This window comes from Acanthisitta chloris, unplaced genomic scaffold (genome assembly GCF_000695815.1).
Source record: "Acanthisitta chloris isolate BGI_N310 unplaced genomic scaffold, ASM69581v1 scaffold704, whole genome shotgun sequence".
NCBI lineage: Eukaryota > Metazoa > Chordata > Aves > Passeriformes > Acanthisittidae > Acanthisitta > Acanthisitta chloris.
The window spans coordinates 41203-57178 of NW_008668029.1; the positions used below are offsets into that span (position 1 = coordinate 41203).

The 15976-nt window shown below is 35.2% G+C and overlaps 1 protein-coding gene across 1 annotated transcript in view; it reads left to right on the forward strand.

Moving 5' to 3' along the window:
- NBAS (neuroblastoma amplified sequence) overlaps positions 1-15976 on the forward strand; it is a 154199-nt gene that overhangs the window by 33392 nt on the left and 104831 nt on the right. Inside the window, exons 20-28 of the mRNA XM_009072753.1 lie at positions 380-553; positions 1512-1645; positions 2306-2368; positions 2915-3037; positions 4497-4599; positions 6871-7094; positions 9126-9238; positions 11743-11856; positions 12718-12720. Coding sequence (XP_009071001.1) covers positions 380-553; positions 1512-1645; positions 2306-2368; positions 2915-3037; positions 4497-4599; positions 6871-7094; positions 9126-9238; positions 11743-11856; positions 12718-12720 — 1051 coding nt within the window. The remainder of the gene's footprint in view (positions 1-379; positions 554-1511; positions 1646-2305; positions 2369-2914; positions 3038-4496; positions 4600-6870; positions 7095-9125; positions 9239-11742; positions 11857-12717; positions 12721-15976) is intronic.

Genomic DNA, 15976 nt, shown 5'->3' on the forward strand with positions numbered 1-15976 from the left:
CCACTCATCATTTGGTTTTTTGTCTTGCATTCTTGCTGAATTACTGTAAGTGGTGCTACTCCGACATGCTTGCAAGGCTGTCTTTCACTCATTCTGAAATTGCAGGAGAAAGACAGCTAGGCTTTCCTCATGGGATAGGTTTTGCTCCTTTACCACTTGGTTTCTCCAGGCCATTGGGTAGCTGAAAGATGATGGATTGTTTTAGTACTTCATGATGTAATGATCTGTGTAGTGATGGTGAATGTGAGGCTTCAGCTGCTGTTTGTGATAGGTGAAGATACTGTTTCAGTTATATTGATCAAAATAGGTTTTGCTTGATTTTTTGCTTTTCTTCTTTATTTTGGACAATGAAACTGAACTTGTTCTTTGTGCTTTCCAGTCCTCTGATGAAAAGTACGTGAAGAATGTGTATCAGTGGATGATCCCGTTTCTCCACCGCTGTGAAAATCAGTCCCCTGGTCTTGCAAACTCGCTTTTTAAAGAGTATTTAGTGACATTAGCAAAGGAAGATCTGACTCTACCTCTGAAGATATTTCAGAATTCAAAACCTGCTGTAAGTATAGAGCCCTGATGATTCTACTAGTTTCTTTGGAAATTCTTGTCCTGAAGAGGTGAGATCATAAGTAGGGTTAGTTTGTCTAAATTGGATCATTTTTCAAATCTTTCCCTTCCTCTTTGTTATGTTTGATAAAACGTTAACTGAAAAGCTTCATACCATAAATTGTGATACAACTAAACTGTCCTTGATGAAATTGTCAGACTAGTGTAATAATGAACTTGACTTAGTAGAACAAACGTTAGTGTACAGATTACTTCTTTGAGGTAATTTTCTGGTGACCCATTTAAAGTAAACTCCTGGCCTATTTGCATTTTAAAAAGTGGATATGAAGGAGTTGAATGGTCTTACTAATATTTTTTTCCTGAGGAGTTTTGCTAGCAGGAGATTTCAAGTTATTCCCCCTCTTTCCCACCTTCCACAGCAAATGTAAAGCATAAAGGGGAGGCCATTAGGACTGAGGCAAGAGTCAAATGAGTAAAGGTTGAAGTTGCCTTCCCTGTGAGTGTTTCGTGCTGCTTCAGTGGTTCAAATAATTATTCCACAGCACATAAGCACATTTCTGCATGCTACTGAACATTGAGTGTGTGGACAGAAATCAACCAGTGAAGCAAAACCATGACTATTTTATGTATGTTGATACTGTTGTACACATTAAAGAAATTTGATGAATGTTTGCAGCAGTTGCTTTTCTCTGCCCTGCACCCCCTCCACTTCTCAAATTCAAAAGGGTATAACGGCATACCACTGTGCTTTCATGTGTCTGCACTGCAGGAGTTATGTTCCAGGTTGTGACTTCAACAGGTATTTCACCAGGTTGTTAGCAAGAGACATTCTAATTGCACCTAAAGACGATCTGTTTACTCAGAGTACACATCTTTATATATTCAGAAGAAAATTAACTGTTGAGTTGGAAACAGAAAACAAAACCCAGTGTGCTTTCTTTCCTTATTAGTGTCAGCAAAAAATTATCCCTGATCAAGACCAGCTTATGATTACAGCATTGGAATGTATTTATAGCTGTGAACGAGATGACCAGCTCGCTCTCTGTTACGATATTTTGGAATGCCTTCCACAAAGAGGATATGGGTAAACATTTTCAGCTTATTATTTCTGAATATTTTAGAAATATAGTTGTGAATTAATGCTTTAAAAATGGTTAATAAGTCTCTGAAAGGTAGATGATGTTTCTGGAATATTCTCTTCCTGTGTGAGTTGCTGTATGTTTGTATGTTAGCTAAACAACCTGTATGTTTGTGCTGTGTGTGCTCTAACAGATAATGCAGCCTAGACCAAGGCTTTTGTATTAGTTTCTTAGACTTTTATAGTCTGATGAATTGAGACCATGTGCTGTCTTACTGGTCTTGTTACAGTTTGTGGCATCTTGCACTTAGCTTATAAGCAGCAATATGGCCCTGTGAGAGGGCGAAGATGAAAGACCTATGTGAAGGATGAACAATTCTCAAGAATGTGAAAGCATGAGGGGATGTAAACTATTCGCCCAGTATCTTTTACATGTAGGAAGGAGAGAGCCTGGGAATAGCCTAAGGAAGATGGAGATTGGGGGACCCTCAAAATTTTAACTGTCTTTCCATCAAAAGGCCAACAGTTTTAATCTTTTCAAGGAAACATATATTTGACTTTTGTCAAGGATTTTTCAAACTGCTTATCTTTATGTAACATGAATTACGTGAAGAAATTGTAACAGCTAGGTATATACATATTTTTAATTGTGTGCTATCTTTGCAGGCCTGAAACGGATAACACTAAGACTCTTCATGATGAAGTAGATGAACTGGAACGAATTCTGAGGTACTTAATTTTGCTAAAATAAAGAATCTGTTTTTACAGAAGTCACTAGGCATAGCCGAGAAATGTTTTGTGAAAAGAAAGCAGTAAGAATATTTATCTGGGTTTTAGTGCAATCATCAAAATTATCTGTATGTTTTTTGTATTCAAAACATAAAGATTTTGAATGGTTTTATCTAATTGAATATTATAATTCTGCATAGATATGTTCCTTGGAGTAAAAGTTGGTTGGGTTAGGTTTTGTTTAGTTTGTTTGGTTTTGGGTTTGGTTTTTGACAGGAAAGAAGGTTACCTGAGGAATTCGTTTTGATATTGATATTCTGTGATCAAATATTAAAACTGTTATCAGGTTATTGGTGGTGTGTGTTTACCCTACAGTATCATATATTCTAAAAAAAATTATGTTACTCTGGCTAATCCATACTGTTATAGATTTTATGGAGACTGTTTGCCTTTGCAGTATATTGTCTGAGACAGCTTTAAGACTGCTGCTGCAGCAGTAGTTGTATAATTGTGCAGGATTCAAAAATGCTGACTCTCTATTTGCAGTGTATCAGAGCTGTTGGAGAAACATGGACTTCAGAAACCTGTTTCCTTCGTGAAAGACACGAAGGACAATGTGGAGGAGGCACGGAAGCTGATGATTAGGCTAACAAGGCACACAGGTCGCAAGTTAGTATTCCGGGGGAAGGGGAGATAAGGGGGAAAGGACAGTAGGTAATTGTCAGAAAGTATACCTGCCTATTTTGTTGCAGTAGGGAGCTGTGCTGTTCACCCTGAGCACAGTGTAAATTAAACACATCTGTTAAACCGATGATGAGCATGATGAGTGTTTTGGCTTCATTCTCCACACTGAAAATACTCTGTCTTGCTTCAAGCCTGCTTTAATATGTTTGTGTTCAAGTAAACAAGCCTAGAAGTCATACTGGCTGCGAAATGCTTCAAGATGATGGTCAGTGAAAGTTAACATATTGTAAATGAGGTCCTTTAAGACCTATTTAATTTTATTGAGAGTATAGGATTTGTAAAATAATGCTTTGTTTTTGTTGGCTTGCTTTCTTGGGAACCCTTGTAATAGGGTAATTTATTGATTTTAAGTATTGATTCTGCCACTTATATTTCCAGTATAATTTTTCATTTTTTCTATTTAAGAACTACTTCATTTAACTCATCTTTCAACTGTAGATAAATTATTACATGGCTCTTGGCATAAACAGATAAAAAATTTGAGCCCTGAGAAAACCAGCCATGACTGTTATTTGTTATTTTGTTGTTTTCTTGTTTAAAGTAAACATGCACAACAGTTTATCAGTGATGGTAGATTAGTATTTGTATTTTCTGCTGTATGAAAGCTTTTTAAGACTTCTACAAACCTTTCTTTAAAAAGATCAAGTCAATGCCTCTGTAGGAAAAGTGTTGATTTTTCCACTTGTTGTGGAGACCCTTTGTTTTTCCAAAATGAAAGCTAATGCCACATGAGAAAATCACTATTAGCTGAAACTAACTTGTGTATCTTAAAGTGTTTTTTTTAATCTGAAAGGCTCAGGATAATGCCAAATAACCTTCATAGTGTTTTTACTTGTAAAAGTTTCGATAGAGCACAAGAAGTTGAAGCTTTGTGGGTAAACAGATCCATGGATCCAGAGGGTCAAGAATCTGAATACTATTCAATTTTAAGGAACAAAGTAAAGTTGCAGCAGTATTCTCCTGGGATTGCATGAAATTGATTAGCCCTTTGAGACTGCCTACAATGAATAGCACTTTAATGATCCTTAGTTGCTATTACAAACTTGTTTTTGCCCTGATGTTTTTGGATTAGCACTTGCAACTTTCTGATGTATTACTAAAAATTATCAAAACCTACTTGGGGAGGTCTTGAGAAAGATTTCTTAAGTCCCTGTCTTCGGTACACTTTGGGTACTGCATTGTTGTCAAGCCATTTTATCTCACAGAGAGTGTTTTAATATTAATTAATATTAAAAGTATTCTGTCTTTGAATAACTTTTGGCTTCAATTGAAGTAACATTTGATGAAATTAATATTTTTTTGGTGATAGAAATGTAGAGTTATCCACTGATTTTCTTTAAATCTGTTGAGGAAGGCAATATTTAATTTTAAAAAATGTTTGTAGGCAACCATCAGTCAGTGAGACACAGTGGAAGGAATTGCTCCAGGATATGTTAGACATGCAGCAGAAAGTTTATAGATGCTTACATTCAAATACTTGCTATGAGGTGAGTTTTATGCTGTCTTACCTACTTATGTCCCAGATAAGCTACAGATTCTCATTTTATATTGTTGCTTACACTTGTAATTACATTTTTCTGTGTTGTGTTACTTGGTTGTCTATTGGCTTTGTTATGGTGTGTTCATTCAAACAGAAAATTTCTGGGGTTAATTAATTTCATCAAAAGCCCTTCTAATACATATCCTGTGTATCTTGTACTGGAATTCATGTTTTTAAAGATTGAGTTAACTTCTTGAGACTTTATTCCGTAGACTGTAATTCTATGCACAAACGTGTTTAACAACAAGCACTTCAAACTAATGAAAATAAACAGTCTTATAGATAAATGTTATCTTCACTCAAGCATTTCTTATGCATATAGTTCTGGTTTGATATTGTTATCCAAGATCATTATAGGATTATGGACTTTCTATTGCTTGCAGTTGAAGTAAAACAATGTGAGATGAGAAATCTAATTTCATTGAAGAATAAAAACTTGCATGTGCATAAAGCCCAAGCCATTAGTATTTGCAAAGGACAGCTATTAGACTGACATAGAATTTGCTGTGACATCCATATTTTATTTACATTTTCACTGCAATTTATTACAGAAATAGTGCTGAGTCCACTATAATTGGTGTTTATATATATAAAAGGGTTTTATTGCAGTTTACAGATTTAATTGCCTATGGCTACCACTCTGATTAGCTCTTAGGAGAGGTTTTAAATGCAAATTAGAAAAAAAAAAAAGAGCAAAGCAATGTTTTTCAACCTATCCATGAAAAAAATCATTCTTTCCCTGCAGTTATACAATTTGAAGTTGCTCCAAGAGGAAATGCAACATGTTTAATATTAATGGTTTTGTGACAGGCTACAACTTAGTGTAATTGGACTTTTTAAAAAGTGCATGTAAAAAAATGATAATGCTACAGCACTTGCTTTACTCTGATATATTAATATGTTTTCTATTAAAATTAAATTATTTTTTAACCTCTGTACAATGTGACTTAAAAAACCCCACCACATCGAAGGGTTTTTGCAAAATTATCTAAGAGCACTGGAAGTGCTTTGAAGTGTAGTGCTGTCATATGCAATTATACTTTGAAACTTCAAAACTGAGAAATTCATGAAACAGTAAGGGTTTGCCATCCCATGTGAAGTTTGTATTAGATATTTTTTAGTATGATGTTTACTCTGTTTGCTTGCATGCAAAGTGAATTCTGTCCTCTTGAAGAAGAGCTTCATGTCCTTGAATTTTGAGAGAAGTAAATTTTATGTGATCTTTGAGGAAGAAGGGTTAACTATCATACTTGGCATCTTTCAGTGTTCCTTGTGGATTAATATGTTGTGCAATAGAAGATGATCTAATTGTGTGATGGTCTTTAAGATACACTAAACTGTGTTCCTTTCCTGAGCATGAGACGGTTTAGAGAGGTTCTTCCTAGTGAGGAAATACTTTAATTTCAAGATGTGGTTGGACAGGGTGCTAGATAATCTAATCTATGCCTCCTTTCCCATGGAAGATCAGACTGGATGATCTTTTGAGGTCCCTTTCAACCTGGACTCTTAGGATTCATGGATCATGTTTAATTTGTTATGAACTGTAAAACCTTTGATTAAGGCCATATTGTTGCAGCTACAGTATTTTCTGGAATGATTAAATGTCTATGTTGCTCTTCATTAGGAGAATGCTGATTGTGTTTAAGAAGAAAACAATTTTTTTAAGGAATTGAAATTATTTTGACTGTCTTAAAGTGAGGAAAATTGTGACCTGGAGATGTTAGGTCTTTTGTGGCAGATGCAGCATTATATTAGTATACATTCTTCAAAGGTAATCTTGATCAAAATTTAAAGCACATGTTATATGCTCAGTTCTAAATATTTTTAGTTTCTTCAGGGTGCAAAATTTCTTCTCATATGTTGTTGGTTTTATGGTCGTGATACTGAACTGTGTTTTCAAATTTGTACATCCTGGTAACAGCCTCAAGAGATCAGAAATAGACCTTCATTCTAAATTGTACTGAAAAAAGACAGTTAATAAGCTTTTATTTTTTTATCCACTAAGTAGAAATAACCAGCTACTAGTTAATGTTAGCTTTACTTAAGTGAATTGTAGAAATACTTTCCTTGGTAAAAGTTAAATTTTCTGCTTGGACTGAATATATTCTTCTCACTTCAGAGATCCTGTTATTCAAAGGGGTTAGTTCCATAAAATGCCGAGAAGTTTACTTAAAGCTGCGTCTGCTGCAGGTTATTAAATTATTGTTCTTTGTTTTAGATATTCACAGAAAGTCTTTTATGCTCAAGCAATATAGACAATATTCACTTGGCTGGGCAAATGATGCACTGCAGTGTTCGGTCAGCAGATCTACCAAGTTCATCAAAAGGGAAGCCACAGTACCGAGTCAGCTATGCGAGAAGTATTGAACTAGTTTTGGCTGCTGGCAGAGAATATTTCAATTCTTCAACGAGTTTGACTGATAGCTGTATGGATTTGGCCAGGTACATTTACAAGTAACATATGTAGAAATACTTAAGTAGGACTGAGTTAATGCTGTCATAAAATTAGGCTTTAATTCCTAATATCCTGCCCCCCCTTCCCCCCTAGTCAGACTCTGGAAATGCAAAGTAGCATTGCTTTTGATGCTAAGAGTTTAAAGACTTGTTAATGCATAAGCATCCTGTGATCAGTTTTTATCTTAGTTTTATGGTGATATTTCAAAATATGTGGTTTATAGCTCCAATGCTTGCTATGAATGTGTGACTTGGTGTTTATTGTGTTTAGTAAGATGTTTTGGTCCTTCTGACTTAGTTCCAATCAGTTGTTTCTTGGTAACTTTAACTTGTTTCCGTGAGTGGTTATCACAGTGTGTAGGTCTCCAAGTAGTCTTTGTGTATGAGTTGTTTTAGGTAGAATGTATTTATCTTCTCTTTAGCTCTTTCATTCCACTCCTGTTTTAATCTTCACCCTGAAATATTTGTCAATGCTCTTGAAAAATGTGATGAGTTCAGATGGGATGTTTAGCTAACATAAAATTTTATTTTTGATGTAAACATATCTATTCTTAATTAACTTGTAGAGATCAAAGCCATACAGTAAAGTAAATAAAATGCATTCCTGTTTTAATGTGTACAGTAAATTAAGCCATTTGAAATTATTGAGACAGGATGCCATCCGGAGGAACCTGGACAAGCTCCAGAAGTAGGCCCATGGGATTGTCTTGTGGTTTAAGCAAACCAAGTGCTATGAGCTGCACCTGTGTCACTACAACCCTCAATACAGGCTGGGGGATGAGCAGTTTGAGAGCAGTCCTGCCAAGAAGGACTTTGTGGGTGCTGGTGGATGAGAGGCTGGACATGAGCTGGAAATTTGCACTTACAGCCTGAAAGTCCAATCCAGCACAGGAATGACATGGACCTGATGAAATGAGTCCAGAGGAGAACCACCAAGATGATCAGGGGAATGGAGCATCTCCCCTGTGAGGAAAGGCTGAGAGAACTGGGATTGTTCAGCCTGGAAAAGGGAAGGCTTCAGGGTGACCTAATTACAGCCTTACAGGACCTGAAGGGAGCTTACAAAAACGATGGAGAGAGTTTTTTTACAGGGGCGTGTAGTGACAGGACAAGGGGCAATGGGTTTAAACTTAAAGAGCTGCTGATTAGATGTCAGGAAAAAATTCTTTACTGTGAGGATGATGAGGCAGTGACACACGTTACCTAGAGAAGCTGTGGATGACCTATCCCTAGGAGTGTTGAAGGACTGGCTGGCTGGAGCTGAGCAGCCCTATCTAGTAGAGGATGTTGTTCATGGCAGGGGTGTTGGAACTCGATAGTCTTTAAGGTCCCTTCCAACCCAGTCATTCTATGATTTTTCATGTTGAGTTTTTTGTTAAATGTGCATTAAGTAAAGCTACATACAAGTACACTATACTAGAATGCAAGTTTTTAAAAAATGAATTTTGTAAAGAACATTTGTTTAAAACAACATGCTGTTAATTGCATGCATTAATTCATCTTCAGAGCAATTTAATAGGGCTTTTTGTTTGGTGGCTTTTTTAATCAGCTTTGTTTTCGTTTCCTGTACGTAGTTCAGGACGCGAATTTTTGCCAACGACTCTTAACATTTCACTTCCAATCTACTTTTACAGAATTTTGCTTTTTTTCTTCTAGTATGTGGCAACACCAAAATGCAATAGCAATAGGAGAAGTATTTCCCTAAATAGTTACATATTTTAGTACATATCTCTTCAGCATCTTATGTTAAATTCATTGCAGATCTAAATTCAGGAGCGTTTAGGTGATGTGCTTATCACAACTATTTGAAGGCAGTCCAAAAATACAATTGTTACAGTGTTTAGCCAGTCAGAGTAATAGTGCCAAACACTTCCAGTGTGTGTTACAGGACTACTGCCATTTCATAAGCCCAGTAAATTACTGGTGGTTTTGTTTTACTCACAGGTGAACTTTTCCCACAGTTGTAAGTTTGAATATATTCATCAGATTTTAGAAAAAAATTGTTTCCTTCCTACTCAGGTGCTGTCTACAGCTTATTGAAGACAGTCCGAGTGCTGTTCAGGAGGAGCTAGACCTCATTTGTGCTCTTGGTTACCTTGAAGAATTTGGAGTGAAAATATTACCTCTACAAGGTACAGCATAATTTCATTCTTTATATGGTTACTTGAATCACAGGCATAAATGTGTGACAAATATTATTATTATTCCATTACTATTACATGAGCGTGGCATGAATAAACTGAAGGGTCCATTCCCTGCCTCCAAACAATTTACAGGCATGTACCAAAAAACTATTTTTTAAAATAAAGTCTTTTTAGTTTATATGTGGTAAGAAAGATATTTATATATGAAGTCAGTGTTTTGGGACTTACTTTTAGCAGGACCTTTAAATAATTAGAGTATTGAGTATCTGAAACTCCTGGTGACTTCAATAGAAATAGTTTGACCTAGCTTTTTATTTGGCAAGTAATCTGCACTTGCTCATGTGTTGATGAGCTTTAAAATAATGGATGGGAGAGAGGTATTTCATGCATAGGCAGTTTTCATGTTTCTGCTGGGCTGTTTCATTTTGAAATACATAAACCCAGTGACAGTGAAACTGAATTTTTACAAGGTATTTCTTCTGATGACTTACTTAAAATTTTAAATCTGTTTTGGAGTTCTAACCCTAATGAAACAAAGTTGTTGGACAGAAGTTGGAAAGAAATTACTATTCTCTACAGTGAAACTGCATGAACAGTAGTAATGGAAGCACTCTAAGAACTGGCTGAGACGTGCTGATGGTAGTGTTTTGCTTCTGGCATTGTGCAGAGAAATACTGGGATTTATGGAAAACACTTCTGGGTCTATGGCAAATAAAGCAGATGTTCTCAGTGGCTGTTATTACTTTACGTTGGTATTCTCTTCTTTTTCCAAGTATTTCTTCAAGTGCGTTGATGCTCCATATGTTATATTTAGAAATCTTGTCATTTCTGGCCTGAGAATGTCTGTTTTCTAGAAGTATTTTTTTACTCAGTTTGTTAAGCCTGTAGAAAAGTGCACATATTTTCTTCAGTTCTTTTGGTGTGGACATGAAGGTATAATTTTAAAAAGTGACAACGTAATATTGCATTAAGGGTATGTGTAATATGACTGATCTATATTAATTAGAGTATGTGAAACCGTGCTTTTAATTTCATTAATGATCCTGACTTATCCTTGCTTCAGTATCTTTTCATGTAAATCAAATTAATAAGATTAAAATCATGTTTTCAAGTTTTAATGAAAGCCTTTAAATAGTCTGTTGCTTTGACAGAACCTGATTAAAGTAGCACTAAGGATCAGCTGTTCCCACAGCAATAGTCTATTAATAATAGACTTTTATTTGCAGTTATATGTTCAGTATTCACTTTTATTTTTAGCAAACTAAGCAGTTTAAGTTTGTGAGCTACTGTTATGCTGTATTTTAATAAAATCTGAATTGAAGACTTTATTAGCATAAAAAGCAAAGAAAAGTCCATCTTCAATGTGTTTGACCCATTGTATTAAATCAGATTGCTTTCAGTTATGTTAGGTATTTACAAAAAATCTTGTTTATATAATCAGTGAATGAAAACATTTTTCTTCTATATACAAATGTGTGTGCGATTGCATAATAAAAATGAACCTGGAAGTGTACCTTTCCTGTTCCTCCATTCTTAATTCGTTTTAGGCTAATTTGATTTCCAGAATTAATAGAATTTTCATTATGCAAGTACTTTTACACTCTCTTACTGAAGGGCCTAATAGCATATGTTTATGCCCAGTGTGCTAATGCAGAATTTATCCCCCATGCAGCCATTAATGTCTTACTGAGTGTTAAGTAGAAGATCTGCATGCTGTTCCTCTGTGTTCTCAGAACTTGTATGCTATGAAAACCTTACATTTTTAAAGCAGGAGCCTGAAGTTAGCCACCCACTAACTAGCTAAATAGAGCACTGAAATTGTTCCATGATATTAAATTATACAATTAAGATAATTGTTTTATTCTTGGTAAAATCTCTTTTGAAACACAGTCCTAATTATAAACTTCTCAGGATATGGTTGACACAACCAGGTGATTTGCAGATTCTCCTTCCACTTGTTCCGAAAATATTTATGTACATTAAAACAGCCTGAAGAATTTGCCTACTGCAGTTCTTTCAGTCCATGTGATGTATCCCATCCCTGCCAAAATAAAATGCAGCATGAAGTCTTAGTTACGTAAACATTCTAAATGAAGTTAATGTCTTCTAGCAGTCTTTCAAAGGGTTGTAAAAATGATATTTAAAAACAGAAATTGTATGAAGACATATGGTTAATAATATAAATTAAAAAATGTTGAGCCTGAAATTCTGAAACCAAAGTGCTTTCATTCAGGTCAGTTTCCCTCTTTTTGCTCCCTTCCCAGCCTGACTTGTTAGTGATTGGATCTGGATATATATACAGTGATGTTATTTTAACTTTTTGTTTATAGGTGTAATTGAGGATCTGCAGGTAAGCAGCTTTGGGCTGGTTTTCAGTTTGTGTTTGTGTTCTTACACTCCCCAGCACTCTTCCTGCACTTCGGTTGTTTTACCTGAAATACAATAGTTGGGTTCATTTGTGCAGTCCTTTAACACCAGTTCTGCTTCAACAGTGCGTTTGTGTTCCGATCGACTCAGTCTCATCAAGGATTGTCTGGCTCAGATGTCAACAAACTATAAACAGTCTGCTAAGCTCCTGGGACTGGCAAACTTGCTAAGGGTAGCAGGTAAGAGTTGTTTTAGTCAGACACCAAATTGGAATGCAGCATACATTTATGTTATGCTTTAGGATTTTTGAGTTGATCATTAGAATGTGTAATCAGAGATATCACTACAAAATCATCTGGAAGAGCAACCATTGGGGAGGAATGAAGTATTTTATATGAATGAAGTATTTTCTCTGTAAGATAGGTGAAATGGTCAGCTGCTCTGACGTTCCACTAATACCTAAAAAAAAAAAAAAAGCCTTGTCTAATCTAGAGTTGGAATAAAAGCTTATCTTAGATTGGAGGAGTTGTGGCTGAGAACATCTTGTCATACAGTTAATTGGTAGTACTGAAATTCCAGTAAATCTTATTATCTCGGTCAAATAAGGTAGTTTGATTTAATAACAGTCGTGTTTACGTTAGCAGGGGAAAAGTTGTCTGTAAAGCATGAATTTCAGCTGTTAGACTTTTGTCTATGCTACATGTATCTCCTTTGGGCAATAAAAATAATGCATTAAGTTGAGTATTCATTTGAGGAGCTGAACATCTTCAAAGATTGAATCCCGAGGACATCTTTTTATTTGTTTTTGACAGCCTACCTAAAGTATCTGCCTCTCTATTTTTTTGATATTTGAAAAAGACTTAATCAATGCAACTGTAAACACAATACTGCTATAAGTTTATGAAGTAGAAATAGAAAATGGACATTGATATTTCATGCAGCATGCTGTGTATAAAATGAGTGTGTTCCAGCTTTGTCACTGAAGTGTGCCTGGCTGATTCCTTTCTCCCTCTGTCATTTGAGATGTTTTTTGTATGTTTTCAGGAAACTTATTAGTGGCAATTTTTGCACAATATTTTATATATAGGAAGATATTCAAGGGGGTTATGTGAGGTTAGGAATAGAGGTGTGGAAGTTAGGCGATTAACCTCCCCAGAGGTCTAGGTCCTAAGGAAAGGCATCACAGGAAATGTCCTTGTGACTCTGGTACTCTAAGTGCTCCTGTTATGTAGCACTGCTACATGAAACATGGCAGAGGGGAGGGGATGGTACCATTTAAGGTAGCTGGATCCAATCTGTATATTTTACATGAAATTCATAGAAAAATTGGACTGACAGCTGTAACTTCTCGGTTTTTTTCCTTTGCTTGTAAGGCTTTTGGGAGAGAAAATCTCCCTGTTGGATCATAAGAAAAGATTGCTGTACAGCTAAAAAAAATCTTTCCCTCTCTGATTCCTCATACATCAAGTTAAAATCTGTCAATTTTTCTTAGTATTCTGGGTTTTTGTAGGCTAATGCTGCTGGTTTTTGTTTTACCTTCTTTTTGAATCTAAGCAATTCTCTTTGTATGATAGAAGGAAAAAGCCACAATCCACAGAGATTCTATGAAACTTAAGAGCACAAAATATTTTGTCCAGTAGTGATATCCTAGTGCCTTAGCACATCAAGTTAAAATCTGTCAATTTTTCTTAGTATTCTGGGTTTTTGTAGGCTAATGCTGCTGGTTTTTGTTTTACCTTCTTTTTGAATCTAAGCAATTCTCTTTGTATGATAGAAGGAAAAAGCCACAATCCACAGAGATTCTATGAAACTTAAGAGCACAAAATATTTTGTCCAGTAGTGATATCCTAGTGCCTTAGCTGTAGATCAGTATATACTGTGCCCTGGTATGTACCTTTGAACAGGAATCAAGCTCTTGGCTCCCATCTCCAGAGATTGAAACATGGCAAACACCATGTATTAGATAGAGAACTTCAGAGAATTTGTCTAGAGCTCATTGATACAATAATGTCTGTTTCCTAGTATTATAATCACAGTGATATTTACTGAGACACCACTAAAAAGAGATTTAAGAGGTTTAAATCCAGGTGATGAATTAGCCTTCTGGTTTTCATTTCCATATGCTTAACCAAGCTACAGAAAACCAGATGAATGTGTGAGGTGGTTAATTTTTAAACAGGTGAATGATAAAAAAAAATACTACTTAGTCTACAAATGACATATTTATCCTGTGAGTGTTGGGCTCTCTGACTTTAATGGCTCACCTCAGGAGTAATGCTGATGGTTGTTCCCATGATAAGTAGGGAATTTTAGTAGTAATAGTGTATTTCAGGAGTCCATCTTGGTAAGGAAGACACTACTTTGGCATTTGCTTTTCTTGTCTCTTATGCTAAATAAGTAATTCGGTCACCTTCAAAGTAATCTTTTGGTTATAGAAAAACATTTGTTTATTTCAAAGGAAAGTACAGCAAGGCAACATTTCCACTAGTGACATTCTGTGATGGAAGATGGTTTTTTTCTTTCTTTTTGTTTGTTTGCTTTTGTTTTAAATAAATAGCTTTAAGCTTTTGTGATTAAAAGTCATTTCACTGTCACTGAAGGATGACTAGTTGCATTGCTTATGTAGAAAAGCTGTTTTCTACAGAGGATTTTCATTTATAAGTAAGATATGGATTTGATATGAAAATGCCATTGTTGTGAATTTTATCTAAACTTATTTCTTGTAGGAGATGGGCTATATAAAACAGATTCATTTCATAGTAAGAAACTCAGTATTTCTTTAATTTTTTATTTTTTTTTTTGGTTTTCTGGACTTAAAAGCTGTAAAGAGCATAGCAGTATGACTTCGATTTTTTTTGTACCTGATGTTCCATCCCATTGACAAGTATCCAGAAGAGTATGCAATAGCACACAAAGGAAACATGGTTGTCATCACTGTTTTAAGTCATGCATGCAAATGCAAAATTTTTCCAACACAATAAGGAAAGTCTGTACAGCTTCGCTCTTTAGTCCTCAATTGTTGGCTGTGCGTACTTCTAGTGAGTGGTGAATAGATAACCTTATGTTGAATTTAAGAAGTCATAGAATTTGAGTAGCAAGGTTAATTGTACTCTTTGAAAACAGATATTAAGTGGAGTGCTGGCATAGTTAATAGTCTAATCAGAGCCAATAATGAAGAGCCCTGTAAAATTGGTCGTAGAAATGAAAAAAACTCCTAAAAAATTAAAGCAAGCCATGTAGAAATAGTGGTTTTGTATCTGTCAACTTGTAATTTAAGTTATTGAGTTAAATTTTATTATAAAGAATGATAGCATATGCTAATATTATTCCAGAAATTAGTTTGTAGCCAAAAGAGAAGCTCATGCACACAGATATTAAGAATTTTCAAATGCGTATACTTTATTTTAAACTTAATATTAGGAAAGGAAAACATTCCTTGCAATTTTAGCATAGATAGTCTTTGTTGGCAGGTGTAGAACTACTGCAAAAGGTTATCTTGATTTCTAACAGCTTATGATGAAAATGAATGGTTTTATTGAGATATCTTGGGATAGGTCTGGATATTGGAAAAGAATCTAGGAATTGGATTCTATGGACTTGCTTAATGAAGAATTAGAGTGGTGCTGGGAGAAAGACTGGTTTTGTCTCTGATTAGTTTTCACTACTTATACAGTTACCCTGATTTGTGAGCCACCTCTGCTGTGAAAGAAGTTCTGATTTTTGTCTTGTGGAACATACTTAGTGGTATTGATTATGCATCTTTGAATTTGTGTTCCTTTCTGTTCCCAGTCCACTGTGTATATCTACTGGTAGAGTGTTCTTGTGCTTTGTCTGCTAACTGGAACAATTTGTTTCAGCATTTCCATCCCTTTGCTTGACTCTGTTACCCAACCCCATATGGTTATTGTTTGGAAAAGACCTGCTTGCTGCATCTATCCATACCTGTATAAATTTTATACATGTGTGTATATAGAGCATATAGTATATGATATGTTTTATTGTATGTAATATGTGGTCTATGAGCATATATATTTTAATTTCAATTTTAAAATAATGCCTTTGTGCGTGCAAGGGTAGAGTGCATAGTTATCCTTAAAGAGCTTTGTGAACTGTGTTCTCTGAATAAAGTTTGGAGAGTACCACTGGAAGTGAGTAGAATTTATATTCATACTTAGTGAAGTTAAAATATTGCTTAGGTAATGATATATCAGCTAGCTTCTTAATTGCTTTAAAGGATTTGATTAATGACAGTAAACTCTACTTAAGTCTCATGTCACTACCTCTGTAAAGTAAGCACACAAGTGTTATCTTAATTTCACAGATGGGTAAAGTGAGTGAGGGAGAATGTGCTCAGCATGA